The sequence below is a fragment of the Vulpes lagopus genome, chromosome 10, assembly GCF_018345385.1.
Source record: "Vulpes lagopus strain Blue_001 chromosome 10, ASM1834538v1, whole genome shotgun sequence".
Lineage (NCBI taxonomy): Eukaryota > Metazoa > Chordata > Mammalia > Carnivora > Canidae > Vulpes > Vulpes lagopus.
The window spans coordinates 31,743,399-31,767,182 of NC_054833.1; the positions used below are offsets into that span (position 1 = coordinate 31,743,399).

Below are 23,784 nucleotides of genomic sequence, written 5' to 3' on the forward strand. Positions count from 1 at the left end.
CTGCAGTTTGGTGCTATTGTGTGTGTGGCAAAATACCTGATCTGACTAAACTCAAGCCCGAGACTGGTCCACTTACTCCATAGAGAACAAGCACTGCCCACAACAAGCAAAGAGAGCCACAGCATATGACTGGACTGAAGGAAATAGCAGCCCAGGCACAATAACAGGGTGTATGCAATACACTTAGCAGACACCCTGGAAGCACCAGGTACCAGTAACATGGAATACTGCACTGTAGGGTACTACAGGATCTCTTCTTCATGAGGCTATTACTTTCAGGGGTAGGGGATGTAGCTGAGTTTTCTAACACACAGAAACAGACACAGAGAGTTAGACACAATGAGACAGAGGAATATGTCCCAAATGAAACAATAGATCAAAACCTCAGGAAGAGACCTAAGTGAAATGGAGATAAGTAATGTGCCTGATAGAGAACTTAAAATAAAAATCATAATGATACTCATGGACTTGAGAAAAGAGTGGAGGACCTCAGTGAGACCCTTAACAAAAACCTATAGAAGAACCAATCGGAGATGAAGAACACAGTAAATGAAATTAAAAATACATCAAATGAAATAAATAGCAGACTAAAAGAAGCAGAAAATGAATCCAGCAAACTGGAGGACAGAGTAGTGGAAAGTAGTCAAGCTGAACAGGTGGAAAGAAAAAAATTATGCAAAATGAGAGTAGACTTAGGGAACTCAGTGACTCCATCAAGCAAAATAACATTTGTATTATAGGAATCCCAGAAGAAGGGAGAGAAAAGTGGGAAGAAAGTTTATTTGAAGACATAATAGCTGAAAACTTCTCAAATCTGGGGAAGGAAGCAGAATTCCAGTTTCAAGAGGTACAGAGAACCCCAAAATCACCCTGAGGAGGTTCACACCAAGACACATAGTAATTAAAATGGCAAAAAGTAGTGATAAAAAGAGAATTTTAAAAGCAGCAAGAGAAAAGAAGACTGACATATATAAGGGAAACCCCCTAAGGCTGCTAGTGGATTTTTCAACAGCAGTTTTGCATGCCAGAAGTGAGTGATGTGATATATTCAAAGTGCTAAAAGGAAAAACCTGCAGCCAAGAGTACATTATCCTGCAAGGCTGTCATTCAGAATAGAAGGAGAAGAAGAGTTTGCTGGACAAACAGAAGTTATAGGAGTTCATGACCATTAAACTAGCCCTACAGGAAATGTTAAAGAGGGACTTGTTCAGTGGAAGGGAAAGACCATAAGTAAGAAAAGTAGGAAGCACAGAAGCAGTGAAAATGAGTATATGTGTAAAAATCAGTCAAGGGATTCACAAAATAAAAAGATGTAAACTATGATAACCATATACCTAAAACATGGGGTGGAGGAGAGGAGTAAGGAATGAGTTCAAACTTAAGTGTCCCATCTACTTAATGGAGACTGCTGTATGCAGATTTTATATACAAACCTATTGGTAACCACAAACCAGAAATCAGTAATAGACATGGAAAAAATAAAGAGAAGAGAGTTCAAGTGTTTCACAAAGAGAGCCAGTAAACCATGAGAGAAGAACTACAAAAATAACCACAAAACAAGTAACAAAATGGCAATAAATACTTACCTATCAGTAATTACTTTAAATGTAAATGGACTAAATGCTTAAATCAAAAGACATAGGGTAACTCAATGGATAAAAAAAGTAGGGCCTATTTATATGCTACCTATATGAGACCCATTTCAGACCTGAAGACACATACAGTTTGAAAGTGAGTGGATAGAGAAACATTTATTATGTAAGTGGGTAGGAAAAGAAAGCCAAGATAGGAGTACCTTTATTGGACAAAATAGACTTTAAAACAAAGACTGTAATGAAACAAGGAAGGACACTATGTAATAATGGGAGGGACCATCTAAAAAGAAGATATAACAATGGTAAATATTTATGCACCAATATAGGAGCACCCAAATACATAAAACAGTTCATAACAAACATAAAGGAACTAATTGATAGCAATATGATAATAATGGGTGTCTTTAATACCCCATTTACATCAATGGACAGATTGTCCAAACATAAAACCAACAAGAAACAGTGGTTTTTAATGAGACACTACACCAGATGGGTTTAACAGATATATTCAGAACATTCCATTGTAAAACAGCGGAATACATTCTTTTCAAGTGCACACAGAATATTCTCCAGAATAGCTCACATACTAGACCACAAAATAAATCTCAATAAATTAAAAAAGATCAGTCATACGATGCATGTCTTTTGACTGCAATGCTATGATTCTAGAAATCAACCACAGGAAAAAATCTGGAAAGAGCACAAATATATGAAGGTTAAATAACAGCCTACTAGACAATGAGTGGGTCAACCAAGAAATCAAAAAAAGAAATAAAAAATTACATGGAGAGAAATGAAAATGAAAACACAATGGCTCAAAATCTTTGGGATGCAGTAAAAGCTAAGAGAGAAGTTTATAGCAGTACAGACCTACCTCAAGAAGCAAGAAAAATCTCAAACAACCTAACCTTACTCTTTACAAACAAAAAAACAAACAAGAGGGGATCCCTGGGTGGCACAGTGGTTTAGCGCCTGCCTTTGGCCCAGGGCACGATCCTGGAGACCCGGATCAAATCCCACGTCGGGCTCCCGGTGCATGGAGCCTGCTTCTCCCTCTGCCTGTGTCTCTGCCTCTCTCTCTCTCTCTCTGTGACTATCGTAAATAAAATAAAAATTAAAAAAAAATTAAAAAAAAAACAAAAAAACAAGATCCCAAATGAGCAGAAGGGAAGGCAATAGTAAAGTTTGGAGCAGAAATAAATGATACAGAAACCAAAAAAACCCAGTAGAAAAGCTCAATGAAACCAGGAGTTGGTTCTTTGAAAAGATCAACAAAATTGATAAACCTCTAAGTAGACTCATCAAAAAGAGAGGACTTCAAATAAAGGAAATCAGAAATGAAAGAGGAGAAATAACAACTGACACTACAGAAATGCAAACAATTGTAAGAGAATATTATGAATAATTATATGCCTCAAACTGGACAGACTAGAAATGGTTGAATTTCTAGGAATATATAAGCTACCAAAACTGAAGCAGGAAGAAATAGAAAATTTGAAGAGACCAATTACTGGGGCAGTAAAATTGAATCAGTAATCAAAACTCTCCCAACAAACAAAAATTAAGGCCCATACAGCTTCACGGGTGAATTGTCTCAAACATTCAAAGAAGAAAAAATACCTATTCTTCTCGAACTTTTCCAAAAAATGGAAAAGGAAGGAAATCTCCCCAATTCCTTTTTTTTTCTCCCCAATTCCTATGAAGCCAGTATTACCTTGATACCAAAGGCAGATAAAAACACCACCAAAAAGGGAACTACGGGTCAGTATCTCCGATGAATATAGATATAAAAATTCTCACCAACATATTAGAAAACTGAACACAGCAATACAATAAAAAGTTACTCACTGCAATTAAGTGGGATTTATTCCTGGGGTGCAAGAGGGGTTCAGTATTTGCAAATCAATGTGATACACCAATAAGAGAAACAATAAAAACCATATGATTATTTCAGTAGATGCAGAGACAGCATTTGACATAGTACAACATCCATCCCTGCTAAAACCCCTCAACAAAGTAAATTTAAAAAAACAAAAACAAAAAAACAAAGTAAATTTTGAGGGAGCATACTTCTAGTAATTAAGGCCATATATGAAAAACCACAGTGAACATCCTCACTGGGGGAAACAGACAGGGATGGAACAAGACAGGGATGTCCACTATCACTGCTTTTATTCAACATAGTACTGGAAGTTCTAGCCACAAAAACTGAACAATCAGATAACAAAAAGAAATTAAAGGCATCCAAGTTGGTAAGGAAAAATTAAACTTTCATTCACTCTTTGTAAAAGACATGATACTATATATAGAAAATCCTAAAGATTCCCGAATACTCATAGAATTGATAAAGGAATTCAGTAAAGTCACAGGATACACAATCAATTTACAGAAATCCAACAGATTTCAACAGTAATAATGAAACAGCAGAAAGAGAAATTAAGAAAACAATCCCATTTACAATTGCATCAAAAATAACAAAATACCTAGGAATAAAAGTAAGGAAGGAAGTGAAAGACCTATACTCTGAAAATTATAAAACACTGATGAAAGAAATTGATGGCAAGACAAAGAATGGAAAGATGTTCCAGGCTCATGGATTGGAAGAAAAAATATTGTTTAAGTGTGTATATTGTCGGGCACCACCTGAGTGGCTCAGATTAAGTATCTGCCTTGGGTTCAGATCATAATCCCAGGGTTTTAGGATAGAGCCCACATCAGGCTCTGCACAGTGGGGAGTCTGCTTTTCCTCTGCCCCTCCCCCGCTCATGTTGTGCTATCTCTTTCTGCTCTCTTAAATAGATAAATAAATAAATAAAATATTTTAAGAAAATGTATATACTACTAGGAAGAGTCTAAACATTTAATGCAATCCTTATCAAAATGCCAATAGCATTTTTCACAGAACTGGAACAGTTTTAAAATTTGTGTGGAATTGCAAAAGACCCTGAATAGCCAAAGGAGTCTTGTAAACAAAAAACTAAACTGGAGGTATCAAAATTCCAGACTTCAAGCTGCAGTAATTAAAACCTTATGGTACTAGTACAAAAAGAGACACAGATCAATGGAACAGAAATGAACCTACAGTTACATGGTCAACTAATCTTCAACGAAGATGGCAAGAATACGCAGTGGGGAAAAAAAGGCCCTTCAAACGGGGTTGGGAAAAATGGATGGCTACATGGAAAGGAATGAAATTGGGCCTCTTTCTTTCACCATCCAGAAAAATAAATTCAAAATGAAGTAAGGACCTAAATGTGAGACTTGAAACCATAAGTATCCTCAAAGAGAGCACAGGTAGTAATTTCTTTGATATGAGCTATAACAATAACATCTTTCTTGTTTCCAGAGGCAAGGGAAACAAAAACTAAACCATATGGAGTATATAAAAATAAAACACTTTTTGTCACAGCAAAGGAAACAATCAATAAAACTGAAAGATAATCTACTCAATGGGAGAAAATATTTGCAAATGATCTATCCAATAAAGTGTTAGTATCCAAAATATATAAAGAACTTATAGAACTCAACACCAAAAAAACCCAAGCAATCTAGTTACAAATAGGCAGAAGACAGGAACAGAGATTTCTTCAAAGGAGATATCCAGATGGCCAGCAGACACATGGAAATATGCTCCACATCACTCATCAGCAGGGAAATGCAAATCAAAACCACAGTGAGATATCACATCACACCTGCCAGAATGGCTAAAATCAAAAACTGAAGAAACAAATGTTGACAAGGATGTGGAGGAAAAGAAACCCTTGTGTACAATTGGTGGAAATGCAAACTGGTACATCTATTGTGGAAGACAGTGTGGAGGTTCCTCAAAAAATTAAGATTAGAACTAACCTATGATCTAGTAGTCACAGTACTGGGTATTTATCCAAAGAATACGAAAACACTGATTTTAAGGCGTATATGCATCCCTATATTTATTGCAGCTAATTTACAATAGCCAAACTACGGAAGCTACTCATGCCCATCGATAGATAAATGATTAAAGAAGGGGTGACACACACACACACACACACACACAAATGTAATTCAGCCATCAAAAGGGTGAAATCTTTATGTAACAACATGGGTTTATCTAGAGAATATAATACTAAGTGAAATAAGCCAGTTAGTTATAGAAAGATAAATACCATATGATTTCACTCAGATATGGAACTTAAGAAACAAACAAGAGAATGAGGAAGAAAAAAAAGAGACAAAGTGAAAAACAAACTCTTAACTAAGAGAACAAATCAATGGTCACCAGAGGTGAGGTGGGGGTGGGTGGGTGGAATAGGGGAAGAGGATTAAGAGTACACTTATCTTGATGAGCACTGAATAACATATAGAATTGTTGAGTCACCGTATCGTACACCTGAAGCTAATATAACACTGTATGTTAACTACAATGAAATTTTAAGAAAGTATGTGGGTGAAACAAATCAACAGTTAGACTTGGGGATTTGAGCCTAGTGAGCTAGGCAAAGGATATAGGGATGAGGAACGAAGTGATTGGAAGGGAGGGGTGAGACTGTTTTGAATATCTGTAAGAGTCAAAGAGAGAATTATTTGCCCTGGCTGGTTTAACTGGATACTGGTCCAAAAATAGAAGAGCAGAAGTCCCAACTACTTTAATTTAGTCTTAATTTTTAAAAAGCCTAAAATTAAAAAAAATTGACATGCTTTTGTTTTTGTAATGAAGTATAGCAGAGTGTAACTGTCAAGCCACAACATATAGATAGAACAGCAATTAGGAAGGATAAAGATTTGCCTTAAATTTAAATCTCTACTAGTTATTTTATCATGAAATTGATTTCTGACTAGATTGTAAGAAGTTCTGCTGTGATATTCTGATTTTAAAAAGTTTACAGTGACATCATCTGTAAAATAACTGCAATTTCTGTTAAGCTTGTTTTAGGTGACTGTGTTTGTCTAGAATGTTTGATACAGAAAACTGTTCGCTTAAAAGATTATAAACTATTTCTCATGGGTCTAGAATTTGCTCATCGAGCTTATAACATTGATCTCATTGACTTTGACCTCACAGATTTCATTTTAAATAAATCAACTAATACAAAATATAATTATTGATACTTCAGGACATTTTGTTAATTGTTCTGTTTGACCATAGTTCCTTTTTTTTTTTTTTTTATACCTTCTTTCTTTTGCCATCTTCCTTGGTGATCTGATGAGTATTTGTGGCATTATATTTTGTTTCCTTTCTTCTCTTTCCTGTATCTACTGTAGACTTTCTTTGTGATTACTATGAAGTTTACATAAAATAACATATGATACCCTATTTTAAGCTGATTAGAACCTAAGTTGGATTACATAGAAAAACTGTCCTTTTCTTTGTCTCACATTTTAGGTTACTATTATTACAACTTATATCTTTTTATATTTGGTATCTATTTAAAAGCTATTGTGGCTATAGTCATTTTTAATTTGTCTTTCAACTTTTATAAGTTAAATTGATTTGCATACCATTTTCTCAATAGTAGAGAATTTTGAATTTGAATATGTATTTACCTTTATTTTGAGTTTACTTTTATTTTGAGTTTTAGTGCCTTTTCATTTTAGCTTGAAGAACTTCTTTAGATTTTCTTGTAATGCAGGTATAGCAGTGAACTCCCTCAGTGGTTATTTGTTTGGGAAGTATATCTCCTTCATTTCTGATGGGCAGCTTGCCGCGTATAATATTCTTGTGTGTCAGTTTTCTTCTTTTAGAACTTTGAGCATATTATTCCACTCTCTTGTGGTCTGCAAAATTTCTGATGAAAAATCTGATAACTCCGGGAATTCCCTTGTACATGAAATTCTCTCTTTTCTTGCTGTTTTGAAAATTCTTTTTGTTTGATTTTTGGCTGATTATAATAGATCCTCTTTGGGTTCAATACATTTGGTGATATTTGAGCTTCACATACGTGGATATCTATATCTCTTCTTCAATTTGGGAAGTGTTCAGCTATTATTTCTTTAGATATACTTTCTGCCCCCCTTTCTCCTTTTCTTGGGACTCCAGTCATGCATGTATTGTTGCACTTAATGTATCCTATAAGTTCTGTAGTCTTTCTTCATTCTTTTTCATTTCTTTTTATTTTTGTTCTTCTGATTAGATAATTTCAAAATACTTGTCTTTAAGTTCATTGATTATTTCTTCTACTTGAGATTGAATCTGTTGTTGACATTCTCTATTGAATTTTTCAACGGAGTCATTATATTCTTTAGCTCTGTGCTTTCTAGGATTTTTAAAAAAATCATTTCTGCGTTTTATACTTCTCATTTTGTTCATGTAATGTTTTCCTAGGTTTCTTTAGTTTTGTATCTCTCTCTCTCTCTCTCTCTCTCTCTCTCTCTCCCCCTCTCTATTTACCTTTACGAGGAAGAAAAAAAAGAGACAAAGTGATGGTATTTCACAATACCAAAGATTTGGTATTTCACTAATTTTTAAAAAAGATTTTATTTATTTATTCATGAGAGACACAGAGAGAGAGGCAGAGACATAGGCAGAGGGAGAAGCAGGCTCACTACAGGGAGCCTGATGCGGGATTTGATCCCAGGACCCCAGGATTACAACCAGAGCCTAAGGCTCAACCACTGAGCCACCCAGGTGCCCCTCACTAAATTTCTTTAAGATGATTATTCTAAAAAAAAAAAAAAAAAAAGATTCTGAACTCTTTGTTACCTCCTAGATGTTTCTTTTTTGGGACCGCTTATTAGATATTTATTCCTTAGGTGATGTCATGTTGCCCTGATTTGTCATGATCCTTATCTTCTTGCACTGGTGTTTGTTCATTTGAGGAAGTAGTTTCCTCTTCCAGGTTTTATAGGTTCTTTTGATAGGGAAAGACTTTGAAGAGTCACCTTAGCTTCTGAGTTTGAATGACTCAGCTGGTAGCATCTGTAGATAGGCGGTACTTGCTGCTGGGATCTCTGATGGGTGAGGTCCCTGCACAATTTTTGAGGTCAAGTGGCTCTGTTATCAGGTAGGATCCAGCATGGCTCTGTTATCAGGTAGGACCACTTGCTGGGCTGGATTGCAGAGAAGCAGGCTGGGCTCAGTAATCATCCCTGGTCAGTTGTGGTCACAGTTTGCACTGAATAGCCAAGTCGTATCAGACTGGTGTTTGTATTCAGGTGGGTCTGCAGGCTGGGATTCAGTGATTGAGGAAGGCTGAAGGCTCTCTGTGCTTTTGGGAAGGGACACAGGCTGATCTGTGTAATGATAGATGGTATACACATCTTTTGCTCTATTTGGGCAGGATAACTGGTTGGATTTTCTACTGGTTAGAGTTTCTGGCTGTGCCTGATCAAGTTGTTCACTTGCTGGCCTCCCAGGCTGGGCAGGCCCACAGGCTGTGCCTTGCATCAGAGTGCAGCCTGGAGGCCAGACTTTGGAGTCTGGTAGTGTCACTGACTATTCTTTCTGATTGGATGGTCCGTTGATTGGGAGCTCCAATCAGCTGAAACTGATGATTGTATCTCCTGAGCTTACCTGGCCACCATTTTGTCTCTGTAGATCGGCAGAGCTTCAGGCGGGACTTTCTTATCAGGTGAGGTTGCTGGCAGGGACATGTGCTACCACCAATATCCATTGCCTGGTTGCTTTGTATCCCCATCCCCGTTCTTTGTTACTAGGTGGCCCCATGTGGTCTACTCCTGCCAGTTCCTTCAGTGTTCCCTGTGAGGCAAGACAGAGGTGAGCCTCCTGAAGTTCATTCCTCAGCATTAGGGAAGCTGGATATCTCTCTAGGGCTCTTTTTCACACCCCCCCCCCCCAAAGAAAAGCCATAGCCGTAGGGAATCCTACAGAATCCTTTAGTGTGGTGCTGTGCTGGCCTGCGAAAGGGATGATAGTCAGAAAGGGATGATAGTCATCGTGAAACTATGCTTTCCCTTCTCATGTGAGTTTTCCCAGGTTTTGTCATCCAAGTGTTTGTGTTGGCCTCACCTCCCAAGTTCTAGAATTTCACAAAGATATTCTTGTGTGTTGATAGTTGCTTATCTCTGTTTCTGTGCAGGGGGTCTAGAGTCTGGGTTTTCTGATTCTTCCATCTTCTTGATGTCACTACTCATATAATCTCCTTATGTCTTTCTCTTTTTCCTTCTGGGATTTTCATAATGCATGTTTTGGTCTCTTGAAAATATCCTACTGGTTCCTGTGTAACATTTCACTTTTTAAAATTTCTTTTTCTTGGGATCCCTGGGTGGCGCAGCGGTTTGGCGCCTGCCTTTGGCCCAGGGCGCGATCCTGGAGACCCAGGATCGAATCCCACGACGGGCTCCCGGTGCATGGAGCCTGCTTCTCCTCCCTCTGCCTGTGTCTCTGCCTCTCTCTCTCTCTCTGTGACTATCATAAATAAAATAAAATAAAATTCTTTAAAAAAAAAATAAATAAAATTTCTTTTTCTTTCTGTTCTTTGGGTTATACAGGTTTCTCTTGTTTTCTGAAACTTTCCTTTATACTCCTTGGCTTTGATGAAGACCTATGTTAGTACAGTAGTGGCTATTTTCATAAGTGTGAAAATCATTTTTTGATCTCTTTCAATTGGCAAAAACAGGTATTAACTAATAGAGGTCTTTCATAAAAGTAAGGTGGCATAATGCAGACTTTTGGAAAGTAGAGGATACTCTTCACTTTATACCATTTTGCCTTTTAAAGGTTTCAGAGGAATGCTCTACTTTTGGAGAGTGGGGGAAACCCGTATTTTGACTTATCTTTGAGTCAGCTGATTCTTCTTCTTTCTCAAGTCCGCTGTTGATCCCTTTAGTGAATTTTTAGTTATAGTACTTAGATCCCTCTAGTAAGAGTTTTTAGTCATTCCTCAAATTTGTTTTTTGTTCCCTTTTTTACTTCCTTTCTCATCATTGATATTTTCATTTATTTATACATTGTTTTTCAGGTTTCGTTTTTAGTTCTTTTTGCTCTTTGAGCGTGTTTTATAAAGTACATTGAAGATCTGTTAAGGCCTATATTTGGGTGTCTCAGGGATAGCTTCCACTGGTTTATAGCTTTTTTTTTTCCTTGTGAATGGCCTATAACATGCATTCCTGTTTCTTTGTATAGTTTGTGAGTTTTGTTGTTGTTGCATAGTGGACATTTGGATGTTACAATGTGGTAACTGTGGAAATCAGATTCTGTCCCTGACCACAGGTTTGCTGGTTTTGATCCTGAGGGTTGCAGCCTCTGTTTTTAGTGACTTTTCCAGAAAGTTTTTGAAAAGATTGTGTTCCATGTCCTATGGGCTCACTGACGTCTCTTCTTTTACTTGTGTTCAGATAGTGTTTTGTCAGGGAATTCCTTGAATGCCAAGAACTAAAAATAAAAAATAAAGAAAATAAATAATAAGTGAGTCTTTGCACATTTCCTTTGTGCTGAGGCACGCATTCAGCAATTAACCAGGCTCTTTACAGCTCTGTCTTAGGTTGGAGAGTGGAGGTGAAATAAGGAAATCCTTATGTCTGGTGTGCATGTAAGCTACCCTGAATGTAATCATGGCTTTCTCAATACCCCAGCTTACACAGACATGTTTGAATACTCTCATTTCCCAAGAACTTCTCTCCTCACCTCCTTCTCCTGGCTGTTAAACTGTCTATGTCTTAAGTATAGTCTTGCTTTAGGTGACTGAAGCCTTTTAGTTCACTTTACAGTATTTTAGCAATGCTGTTTTTTTAAAATCCCTGAATGAGTTCCAAGTTAGGTGAAAAAGAGACATGTCCCTTGTGTCAACTCTTCATGTAGTTGCCAGACAGATCAGAACAGACAGCTACAAGAATTTGCTAATGATGCTAAGAGTTTGCTACTCTTTCTGGACCCAGGGAAGAAGGTTCACCTTGGGAACTAGAGCTGCTACCTGCAGGAGTGCTGCTGAGATGGGAAGGCATGGGGCCATGGCAGGGAAGGATACCGCAAAGCTTTTCTGCAAGTTATAAGTTGGTTTTTTCCTTGATTCAGTGTTCTCATGGTGATTGTAAACCTTCTGCCGTATTCTAGATTACTGAGAAAATTGATTCTGAGAGTTTTTGCTTGTTTTCTCATGTGTCTGTGAAGGGAATGGAGTTCGGAGTTGCCTACTCCACCATTTTATTGATAACACCTGACCATCCTTCTTTGCTGTGAGGCCCTCCAGTCTTTTTGCCCATTTTGAAGGAGTTTCTTCTCTCTGTCCTCATTCTCCTCTCTGCCCTAGTTCTGATTAAGAAGGTTGATTTTATTTCTAGTCTTTATTTCTTCTGTGGTTACTGACATTTTAAAATCATATACTCTTCCTTACGGTTTGGATATCCAGTAGTTGTTTTGTACCCCCTCCATTGAGGGGAATTAAAAATTGGTGAGGTATCTAAAGATCTCTTTGTGCTTTACTGCTCAGCCACTAGTTTTCTGAATTGAGGAAAAGCATGCTCTTTCTCTCCCTCTTCTTTACTGCCTGGCTGCTAGTTGTCTTTTTTCTCCAGTCCTATCCCCAAGCTTCTGTGCCAAACGAGAGCTCTCTTCTGTCTCCCCTACTGCGGATGCGGACCATGGCATAGAGCTCTCTCTGAAGCCCTGGTTTGCCTCCATGGTGTTTCTCAGGGCTTTTCTGTGCCTCCTCCAGCCTTCAGTTTTTGAATATCTTGAATGCCTCAAAGACCCTCTCTGAGCTTTCTTGCTGTGCTCCCCGTCCACAGCAGTTAGCTGCATGTGCTGAGGTGCTCCACACCCTTCACAAGTTCACCTCACTCCGTGCTCCTGCTCTTCCCCCAGCCTTTGGTGCACTGCTCTGGGGTTGGGTAGGCGTTGACTCTTTGCTACAAGGTTTTCCTTGGAATTTTCGTTCATCACTCCAGTCCACATGCAGTCTTCAAGGTTTGGCTAGTTTCTCCTTACCCGGTCTAGTATAGATTCTTTATCTTCCTGCACCTTAACCAGGCTTCTGAGCATGTCCATGAGTCTCTTCTGTCTCATCAATGTCTTGTCACCTTCCTTTTTTAGTTCATTTAGGTTTTTTCTTACCCCTAATTCTTTTGTTGAAAGTATGGTTTTATAGTTAAATCTGGCTTACTTGGGCTGGTTTGAAAATGAATGATCATTACCTTGTGAACTTCTGCTTAATACCAGAGTGTTGGACAGCCCCGGTGGCCCAGTGGTTTGGCGCCGCCTTCGGCCTGGGGTGTGTTCCTAGAGACCTGGGATCGAGTCCCATGTTGGGCTCCCTGCATGGAGCCTGCTTCTCCCTCTGCCTGTGTCTCTGCCTCTCTCTCTCTCTCTCTCTGTGTCTGTCATGAGTAAATAAGTAAAATCTTAAAAAAAAAAAAAAAATCTCAACTTCCTAGTTAGTGGAAAACCCCAACTCTAGTATACTAGACTGAATCAACTTCAATTAAAAAAAAAATACCAGAGTGTTTTTAAAAGTACTTTAGTGATACTGCTCTCAAAAATAGAGGATGTGTCTATCTTTTCTTTTTTATAATATTAACTATAATGATAAGTAACATTAAGTACTTATGAGTAGTAGGCATCTTGGTGAACGCTTTAAATGCGTTATCTCATTTGCTACTCACAAACTGCAGAATAGGTGTTGTTAATCATTTTCATTTTCCCGATGAGAGATTAAGTAGGTAGGTCAATATTCTACAGCTAGTTAGTGACACTTTTGAACTCAGGGCTGTCTGTCTTTAGAGCAGAGTTTGCAAATTTACAACCTTAGATGGGACAAATATGTAATATAAATGCAGGAAGAGAATAGTGTATGTTAAAATAACAAAGCAAACAGCATGAAGAATGATAGTTACCATTCAGCTGAGATCCTGGTGCCAAAGTCTTGGAGAGTGCATGCCTCATTTAAAGGGTTTGGTCACTTTTCAGTTCCAGCCATTCTTATGTGAGAATACAGGTCCAATAATTTAGATTTTCTGATTTTTCAATAGAAGCTAGAAATCTGCGTTTTCAATATGAAGCAACTGAGTTTCTAAATTGTAGCTTCTTGTTCAAGTAAAAATAAAATAAAACCTGATGTGTAGATATACATAATAAGTCTGAAGTGACACATGTGTGCAGTGCCCACCTGTTCTCTGGGAAGCCAGTTTCCAATATCTTCCAATAGAGCATGAGCTCTCCTTTAACTAGTTGGTCGTGCTGTCTCTCAGAGCCTGCCCACAAATGTGCTAAATAAATTAGGGGAGTGAAGACCTGCTCTTGAATGAAGGTATTTCATTTACTACTCTTATGCAGTTTGTGCTACTTTAAACTACAAAGAAAATTCTTAGAAACATATTTTTTTAAAACATCCTGAATTCTTTATCTTCCATAAGCAATAGAGTTCCCTTGAAAGGCATAACTTACAGTGTTGATGTGAGGGTTCAAGTATTACTGAATGCCTAGTTTATTCTTACTCATTAATCATGACTTTCTCTTCTCTCTCTCTTTTTTTTTTTTTTGACGTAGCTGTCCCTTTCAGAAGAACAGAATGAAGTAACGAAAAATGGCTGTGAATCTAAAGAGCTGGTCTACCTCGTGCACATTGCTTGTCAGGTAATTTTGTGGATGCATAGATTCCTTTTAATGCATTTTGTATGGCATCTAATAGAATTCACAGAAAGATACTTGTATGATATTGAAATGAAATTGGACTGTGCATAACTATTGTTAAGAAAGTAAATGGAGTCCTTTAAAAAAGAGTTATGTGTTCATACAAAATTGATGGAATGCACAGTTTAGCATTGTTACTTGCCTCTCTTATCTCTGCAAGTTTAGAAAGTTTTTAAGGCTTTAGACATTTGTGGATGAATAACAGTGACTATGGTAACACAGATGTTTCGTTTCATTCTTTCTCCCTGTCATATTGGCAATTCTGCATGTACTCAGAATTGAAGCAATTAATAGAATAAGTCCTGCAGATATTTAATTTACAAACTTAAAACTCTTCTTGTAAGAGTAAAGGAAATACACCGTTTATTTGATGACAAAGATTAAATTAATCAGTTACTCATCATCTATTAGAGTGAAAGGGCAAACGTAGTTTCAGTTTTCTCTGCCTGAGATGCTCACTTTTCTACCAGGAAGGAAGCCTCACTATACAGTATGTAGCCTGTGTATGTGTGTATATGTTGTAGAAGGAGTCTGTTTCTTGACTCTTAGTTTTAGAATTTTTGTGAGGATAATTACCGGGACTTCTCTTAATGAGATTTGAAGTAGGTCATTTGTAGCATTATTTCCTCCACCAAGTAAGTAGTTTAGCTCCTTTGCTTACTTCACTTTCATTAGGCCTTATGTCTAGTTTAGAATTAGTGATTGTAAAGTAATTGTTTTTGCAAAAAGTTTTCTTTTGTACAAAGCTTTTAGTTTTCCTTGGGAAAGGGGCATTTGTGTTTTTTGTTTTTTTTTTTCCCCTCAAAAACTATTATTCCTGTACCTGAAGTTAAAAATTACATAATCTTGAGAGGTCTAATGCTTACCTCATATAGGAAATACCTGAGTTCTTAGTCTTAGTGATTTTTAAAAAAAAAAACAACAACCTTTCAGACTTAAATGCTTTTATTTCTAGGTATCAGAATATGAGATTGGAAATTGAATTTAGCTTGTATAAAAATAAGATGGCCAAAGTTTCATATTGTTAATAGAAAGTAGGCAGCTCTGAATCACTGTTTCATGTCATGTTTTGTAAAATACTTCTATTTTGTGACTTAATTTTTAAGAGAAAATATCACGTGTGTTTTGGTGAACCATTGTTTATGCATAGATATAAATCATATCTTCTTTATCCAGAGTACTTGATTGGCATGTCAGTAATGAATTTATTAATCCCTCTGTAACCTACCATCTTTTAGCATCTGTCCTTCTCACCATTAATATCCTCATGATCTGACAATGTGAACAGTTTTATTCTCATAAGCAAAACATAATGTTACAAACACTTGTGCTATTTTCTTAAGTGACCTTCAAAAGCATGGTATTTTGGAACTATATGTCAGAATGTATAATTGTCACTTGGTTATGCTTCCATGAATTAGTGACCTAACTAGTTAGGCTATTTTCTGGTTGCAAGTATCTTGTCAATCTGCTTAAAGAATTTTAGACAACTTAATATACTATTCATTATACCAAAGTGTAAGTTACTGCAATATAATAATGTCATTACACTTCTTTGAAGGACTGTAAGTGATCAGTGATGCATCCCTATGGCTTACTTTCTGTATTCTTGCCAAATGTGTCAGCCATAAATCATATTAAGTGGCAATCACATATTATTTAATAACTAATATTATAGAGACTCATAATCACACCCTCTCATATGCCAATGAGGAAATTGAGGCCCAAATTACTGATGTGGCTTTTCTAAGTTATATGAAATCTTAGCAAGATTTACTACTAGAGACTTCAGTTTCCTGATTGCCAGTTTTTCCTGCATCTCAGTGGAATTCACAATCTCGAATAGATTTAAGAGATTACTTAGTCTTCAGATAATGTATGATCACCATTACATACTGATGTAATTTGTTCCAGAAACTGTTTTTTTCATAATTGCATATTTTCATTAATTTCTAATTTTTAAAGTACACCTGAAATTCTTTTTATTTAACCCATTTAAATAAGAACTCTTGTTCTTTAATCTTAGAAAATGGCCAGTTAAACAACTGTGATTTTTTTTTCCCACCTTTTTGGAAGTTAACTAATACTGATTGTTTTAGGTCTTATCTTTGAATCTTTTAATTGTGCTTTTGCTTCTACCCTTTCAAGTTTTTATTTTTTGTTAAATTGTGAATTCAGAAATGTAAACCATATCTTTAATACTGAAATGATTCATATTTAGTAGGCATTTTGATTATCTGTTTCTAGTTCACAGATACTGTGACATGCAGTATAGCATTTAATTCTTTCAACAACTGTGTGAGGTAAATAGTCTGTTTTTCATTTTATAGCTGATGAACCTAAGACTCAAGAATGTTAATAACTTGCCCAAAGTCGTAAAATTAAAGAGAAAGACTAGGATTTGAACATCAGTCTAGTGGGTTTTTTCCCCCACTCTTCTTCTGTCATTTTCTAATAGGATTTATAGTTGATTAGCTGCTCTGAAATCTGCTAAGCATATCATAAATATTAATAAAGAATTCTAGAAATGTGTTGAGAATGACAGTCAAGTTTCTTTTTTTAATTTTTTAATTTTTATTTTTTTTGATAGGTTTCTTTGCATGACTTTAATGGAGAGTCTAGATATCATTCAGATGTACTTATTTTAAGACATCAATGTGTATTTTTTTCTGATTTAAAAGTGTGGATTTATGGGTTTTTAGGCCAACAATACTTATATAAATTTTGGAAACTATGGGAAATGGAGAAAAAAGAAAATTGCCATAATACTACTACCCTGGGATTGCCTATTTACAGTTTTGTATACTTTTCCTTTGTTTTACATAGTTATATTTTATAATTGAATACAGAGGTACATATATAACTTTACATAACTTTTTAAAAAAAGATTTTTTATTTATTCATGAGAGACACACAGACAAAGGCAGAGACATAGGCAAAGGGAGAAGCAGGCTCCATGCAGGGATCCCGACTTGGGACTTGATACTGGGACTCCAGGATCATGCCCTGAAACTAAGGCAGACGCTCAACTGCTGAGCCACCCAGGCATCCCAACTTTTTGTTTATAAAGCATTCCTCCATGTTATTATAATCTCTCTGTAGACATTAATTAATTAATTTACTGTAGTTGACATACAATACTGTATTTCGTTTTCATTGTAGGTGTACCAGCATAGTGATTTGACATTCACATGCAGTACAAAATGATCACCATAATAAGTGTAGTTACCAACTGTCAACAAACATAATTGTGACAAAATTATTGACTGTATTCTTCATGTTGCATTTTATGTCCCTGTGACTTACTTATTTTATAACTGGAAGTTTGTACATCTGAATATCCTTCACTTATTACATGCATCCCCCATCTGTCTCCCCTCTGGCAGTTACCTGTTTGTTCTTTGTATTTTTTAGTCTGTTCCTGCTTTGTTGTTAGTTCATTTGTTTTAGTTTTTAGAGTCCACATTTAAATGTAGCGATAAGGTGTTTGTCTTTCTATGTCTGACTTATTTCACTTAGCATAACAGGCTCTAGGTTTGTCTATCTGTGTTGTCATAAATGGCAAGATCCCATTCTTTTTAATGGCTGAGTGATAATCCATGTACCTGTGTTCCATAACTTCTTTACTTGCATCTGTCAATGAACACTTAGGTTGCTTCCATATCACACCTATTGTAAATGATGCTGCAGTGAACATAGTGATGCATACAACATCTCTTTGAATTAGTGCTTTGTTTTATTTGGATAAATAGCCAGATGAGGAATTGCTGCATCATATGGTATTTCTGTTATTAAACTTTAGAGGAATCCCCATGTTATTTTTTTTACAGTGTTTCCACCAATTTACATGCCCACCAGCACTACATGGGGATTTCCTTTTCTTTGTATCCTTGGCAACAATTATTATTTCTTGTCTTTTTGATACTATCCATTCTGACAGGTGGGATTAACATCTCAGTGTGGATTTGATTTGTATTTCCCTGTGATCAGCAATATTGAATATTTTTTCATGTGTCTCATGGCCATCTGTATGTCTTTGGAAAAATGTTTATTCAGGTCCTGTTCCATGCTCATGTTTTAAATGAGATTGTTTTTCTGTGTGTATGTGTGTTGGATTTTTGAGTTCTTTATATATTTTGGATATTAACCCCTTGTTTGATATATCACTTATAGATTTAGGAGGTTGCCTTTTCATTTTGTTGATGGTTTCCTTCTCTGGACAAAAACTTTTTAGTGTGCCATATTCTCAATTTTTTATATTTGTTTTTGTTGCCCTTGTCTGAGGAGACAGATTCAAAAAAATATTGCTAAGACTGATGTCAAAGAGTTTATTGCCTGTGTTTTCTCTTAGAACTTTTATGGTTTCAGGTCTTACATTTAGGTCTTGAATCTATTTTGAGTTTATTTTTGTATACGGTATAAAGAAGTGGTCCAGGGATCCCTGGGTGGCACAGCGGTTTGGCGCCTGCCTTTGGCCCGGGGCGCGATCCTGGAGACCCGGGATCGAATCCCACGTCGGGCTCCCGGTGCATGGAGCCTGCTTCTCCCTCTGCCTGTGTCTCTGCTTCTCTCTCTCTCACTGTGTGCCTATCATAAATAAAATTAAAAAAAAAAAAAAGAAGTGGTCCAGTTTCATTCTTTTGCATGTAGCTGTCCAGTTTTCCAAACACCGTTTATTGAAGTGACTGTCTTTTCCCTGTTTTATATTTTTGGCTCCTTTGTCATAGGTTAATTGACCATATAAGCATAAGTTTGTTTCTGGGCTTTATACTCTGTTCTGTCTCTTTTTGTACCAATACTGTACTGTCTTGATTATGATAGCTTGAAATTGTAGTTTGAAATCTAGAAGCATGATACCTCCAGCTTTCTGGAGGTTCTTCCTCAAGGATGTTTTGGCTGGGATTTTTGTGGTTGCATACAAATCTTAGAATTTTTTAAGTTCTATGAAAAATACTATTGATATTTTGATAGGGATTGTATTGAATTTATAGATTGCTTTGGGTAGTATGGACATTTAAACAGTATTAAATCTTCCAGTCATAAGCATGGTATATCTTTATATTTATTTGCATCAACTGTACTTTCTTTCATTGATGTCTTATAGTTTTCAGAGTACAGGTGTTTCACCTCCTTGGTTAAATTTATTTCTAGATGTTTTATTATTTTTTTTTAATTATTTTTATTTTTTTTAATTTTTATTTATTTATGATAGTCACACACACAGAGAGAGGAGAGAGAGAGGCAGAGACATAGGCAGAGGGAGAAGCAGGCTCCATGCACCGGTAGCCCGACGTGGGATTCGATCCCGGGTCTCCAGGATCGTGCCCTGGGCCAAAGGCAGGCGCCAAACCGCTGCGCCACTCAGGGATCCCCTGTTTTATTATTTTTGATGTAATTGTACATGTGATTATTTTTTTTAAAGATTTTTATTTATTTATTTATGAGAGACACACACAGAGAGAGAGAGGCAGATACACAGGCAGAGGGAGAAGCAGGCTCTGTGCAGGAAGCCTGATGTGGGACTTGATCCCGGGTCTCCAGGATCAGGCCCTGGGCTGAAGGCAGTGCTAAACTGTTAAGTCACCAGGGCTGCCCTGTACATGTGATTATTAATTTCTCTTTCTGCCAGCTTGTTATTACTATATAGAAATGAAACCAATTTCTTTTTTTTTAAAGATTGTATTTATTTATTCGTGAGAGACAGAGAGAGAGAGAGAGGCAGAGACACAGGCAGATGGAGAAGCAGGCTCCGTGCAGGGAGCCTGACATGGGACTCAATCCCAGGTCTCCAGAATCAGGCCCTGGGCTGAAGGCGGCGCTAAACCGCTGAGCTACCTGGGCTTCCCGAAACCAATTTCTTTATATTAATTTTGTATCTGCAACTTTAGCGAATTCATTAATTATTTCTAATAGTTTTTTCTGTGAAATCTTTGAGTACCATGTTATCTGCAAATACTGAGTTTGACTTCTTCCTTCCATTTACATTCCCTTTATCTCTTTTTCTTGTCTGATTGCTGTGGCAAGGACTTCCAGTACTTTGTTGAATAAAAGTGGTGAAATTATATTCTTGATTTGTTCCTAATCTTAAAGGAAAAGCTTTCAGTTTTTTTTTTAACCATTGAGTATATTATTATTTGTAGGAGTGTAATATATGCCCTTTATAATTTTGAGATATGCTTCCTCTATTCCCACTTTGTTCAGAGTTTTTTTTAAATCATGAATGGATATTAAATTTTATCAAATACTTTTTCTGCATCTATTGAAATGATCATGATTTTTTAAGTCTTCATTTTTTTTAAGTCTTCATTTTGTTAATGTGGTGCATGATGTTAATTTATTTGTGAATATTGAACCATCTTTGCATTCCTGTCAAATCCCACTTGATCGTGGTGTATGATCCTTATAGTGTACTGTTGAATTTGGTTTTCTAATATTTTATTGAGGATTTTTGCATTTAGATTCATTAGGGATATTGGTTTTTAATTTTCTTTCATGGCGGTGTGTTTGTCTGGTTTTGGTATCACGGTAATGCTAGTCATAGAATGAATTTGGAAGCATTCCTTCTTCTTCCAATTTTTGGAGACAAATTGACAAGTCTAGATATTCAGTCTTCTTTACATTTTTTTTTCAAATTCACCTGTGAAGCCATTTGGCCCTGGACTTTTGTTTGTTGGGAGTTTTTAAAATACTGATTGAATTTCATTACATAATTGGTCTGTTCAGATACTCTGTTTCTTCTTGATTAAGAAACAACATCAGGCAGCCTGGGTGACTCAGTGGTTTAGCACCACCTTCAGCCCAGGACATGATCCTGGGGACTTATGATCGAGTCCCACTTCAGGCTCCCTGCATGGAGCCTGCTTCTCTGTCTGCTTGTGGTCACTACCTCTTTCTGTCTCTCTCTGTGTCTCTCATGAATAAATACATAAAATCTTTAAAAAAAATAAAAAGAAGAAACAACATCTGGAAGATTTATTTTATAGAATATTTTATGTTTCTAGGAATCTATCCATTTTTTGGTAGGTTGTCTAATTTGTTAATGTGTAATTATAGTAGTCTAATAATTTTTTGTATTTTTGGGGTGTAAGTTGTAACTTCTTTTCTTTCATTTCTGATTTTATTTTCTTGACTCTTCTCTTTTTTTTCTTGATTAGTCTGCTTAAAGAGTTTTTGTTTGTTTTTCTTTATGTTATTTTTTAAAGTAATCTCTGTACCCAGTGTGGGGATCAAATTTATAACCCTAAGATCAGGAGTTATAGGCTCCACCAGCTGAGTCAGCCAGTTGAAACCCTTTCAACATTTCTTGTAATGTTAGTTTAGTGTTGAACTTTTAAAATTTTTGCTTGTATGGGAAACTCTCCTTCAATTCTGAATGAAAACTTTGCTGGTAGACTGTTCTTGTAGGTTTTTTCCTTTGCATCCTGAATATATGATGCCACTTCTTTCTGATCTGAAAACTTGCTGCTGAAAAATCAGCTGATGGTCATATGGGTGGTCCTTATACTCACTTATTGGCTTTTCTCTTGTTTCTTTTAGGGTTCTCTCTTTATATCTTTAATTTTCAACATTTAAATGTTTGTCTCTTAGCATGGTTCTTTTGGGTTCATCTTGTTTTCAAATGTTCCCCCCATTATTTTTCTTTCTGTTCTTTAAGTAAACAAACTGAAAAAAAGTAATATTGTAGAATAAAGAGATTGGTCTTAATGAAGAAACACTCTTGTGTCATGATCTTGATCTGAATGATAATACTTTATCTTTTCTGAAAGTCATACTAATTTTTCCTCTGCTTCTGCCTTACTTTTTAGAAAACATAATGTATTTATTTTGAGTTTAATGAAAAATAATAAACATTCTAGGAGATTTGGTCATATGTCAAAGAATATACTAAAATAACTTTTACTGTCTTAAGTGTGGAACATTCAGTAATTTTAAGAAGTCCAAAACGAGATAAACTCTCATAGTAATTGAGCCTCACTACATAGAATAAATCATTTGTAAGTGCAGTGTCAGTGGTAGTGAGTCTTGATGCCATCCAGTGTTCCACTGTTTGTTTCTTTAGCAAGTAAGCAAACATCAGCTTTCAAGTGTTATTTTTAAGATGGCGCATTTAAACCCAGCTGTTAGAAGAATTTATTCTAACATATGCCCCAATAAAAATCCTTTATGATCTTTCCTTGCTGTAAATACAGGTTTGTTGGTATAAGAAATTGCTGCCTAATAAAGTACTTAATAAAGCATGTACTATTTTACTGTTTCATTGTAAACTTTAGACCAGTTAAAATGAATGGTGTTATTGTATTTGGATTGTATTAATAACTACCTTTGTATTTTAACAAGAATTCATCATTATATAATAGTTTATTTTTTTGAGGATCAAGTTTTTCATAAATATTTACAGTACTCTGAAAGCTCCTTTATGTCCTGGTAGGTGGAGTAAACAGTTGGTTTTAGGGGAATGCTTTCCTGCCTCAAAATATCTCCTGCTTTAAATTCCACCATCAGAAATGCATTCCTTGGTATTAAATATCTGCTCCACTTATTCCACTTAGAAAATGCGGTTACCAAGGGGTGGAGTTGACTATTCACATTTGTAGAGCATCTGTGTATGAACAAAATATGTAGATAGATTGTAAACATCTAAATCTTGTAACTCTTTTGTGAAATGTGTTACTATTTTCATTTTATTTGTGAGTAAACTGTTGCTGATAGATGTTAAGTAACGTACATGAAGTCCTCTATCTAGGATAAGGCCCAGCTGCAATTAAATCAGTTCATTCTATTTTCAGATCATTCTCTTTTTGCTGAACTTCATCATACCATTAAAGAGAGAATTTGTTAATTTTTTTTCAGTTAACTTTCCCATGATAAAGGGACTTCCAAGGACATGGGTGAGGACTGTTCTTCTCAGAAAGGAGAGCACATACATCTAGAATTTGTCTCTTTTCATTCCTGTTATTACTAAGCCAGCCCAAGATGCTGGATTTTGTTGGAATATTATGATTAGCATATGTCTTTGCATCCTGTAATCAGTTACAACCATTTACACTGCTAGAGTGATGTAAAATGTAAGTTGAAAATGTTAACACTCTTCAAAAGATTTTTGCTGTCTTTAGAGCTAAACCCAAACTGCTAACCAGGACCTGTGAGGGTCCCACCTCATCTGGACCTTGCCTACCTCTTCTGCATCATGTCATGACAGCCTGCTCATTCCTATGTTCTGGTTACACCAGCTTTCATTCAGTTTTTAAAAGGCTAAATTCTTTCCTAATACAAAGTATTGAACATTGCTTAGCTTATAACTCTGTTCACACTGTGCACTTGCTGTGTCCGGTGCCTTCTCTGTTTTCAGGATAGAGTTCAGGTATCCCCTCCTTAGAAGGGCTTTTCCTGACTACTTTCCCTGGAGTAGGTTCTTGTTGATCTCCTCACAGAACAAAGTTATCATTATTTTACTTACACATATCTATTTACTTTAAAAAGTATTTGTTTTTTACACTAATTCAAAAAAATATACACACCTCTATGTTTATTGCAGCCTATTTATCTTGGCCAAGATGTGGAATCAACCTAAGCAGCCATTGATACATGAATAAAGATATGGCATATCACACTGTGTATCACACAATG

The 23,784-nt window shown here is 36.2% G+C and overlaps 1 protein-coding gene across 7 annotated transcripts in view; it reads left to right on the plus strand.

The window, feature by feature from the left end:
• The window catches only part of ARHGAP32 (Rho GTPase activating protein 32), a 288,412-nt gene that overhangs the window by 163,609 nt on the left and 101,019 nt on the right, over nt 1-23,784 (plus strand). For 6 of the 7 annotated variants that reach the window (XM_041770213.1, XM_041770212.1, XM_041770210.1 and 3 more), the window contains one exon: nt 14,014-14,100. In XM_041770213.1, coding sequence (XP_041626147.1) covers nt 14,014-14,100 — 87 coding nt within the window. Of the gene's footprint in view, nt 1-14,013; nt 14,101-14,628; nt 14,648-23,784 lie in introns of those variants that run through there. The other variant, XM_041770216.1, reaches the window with a different exon arrangement.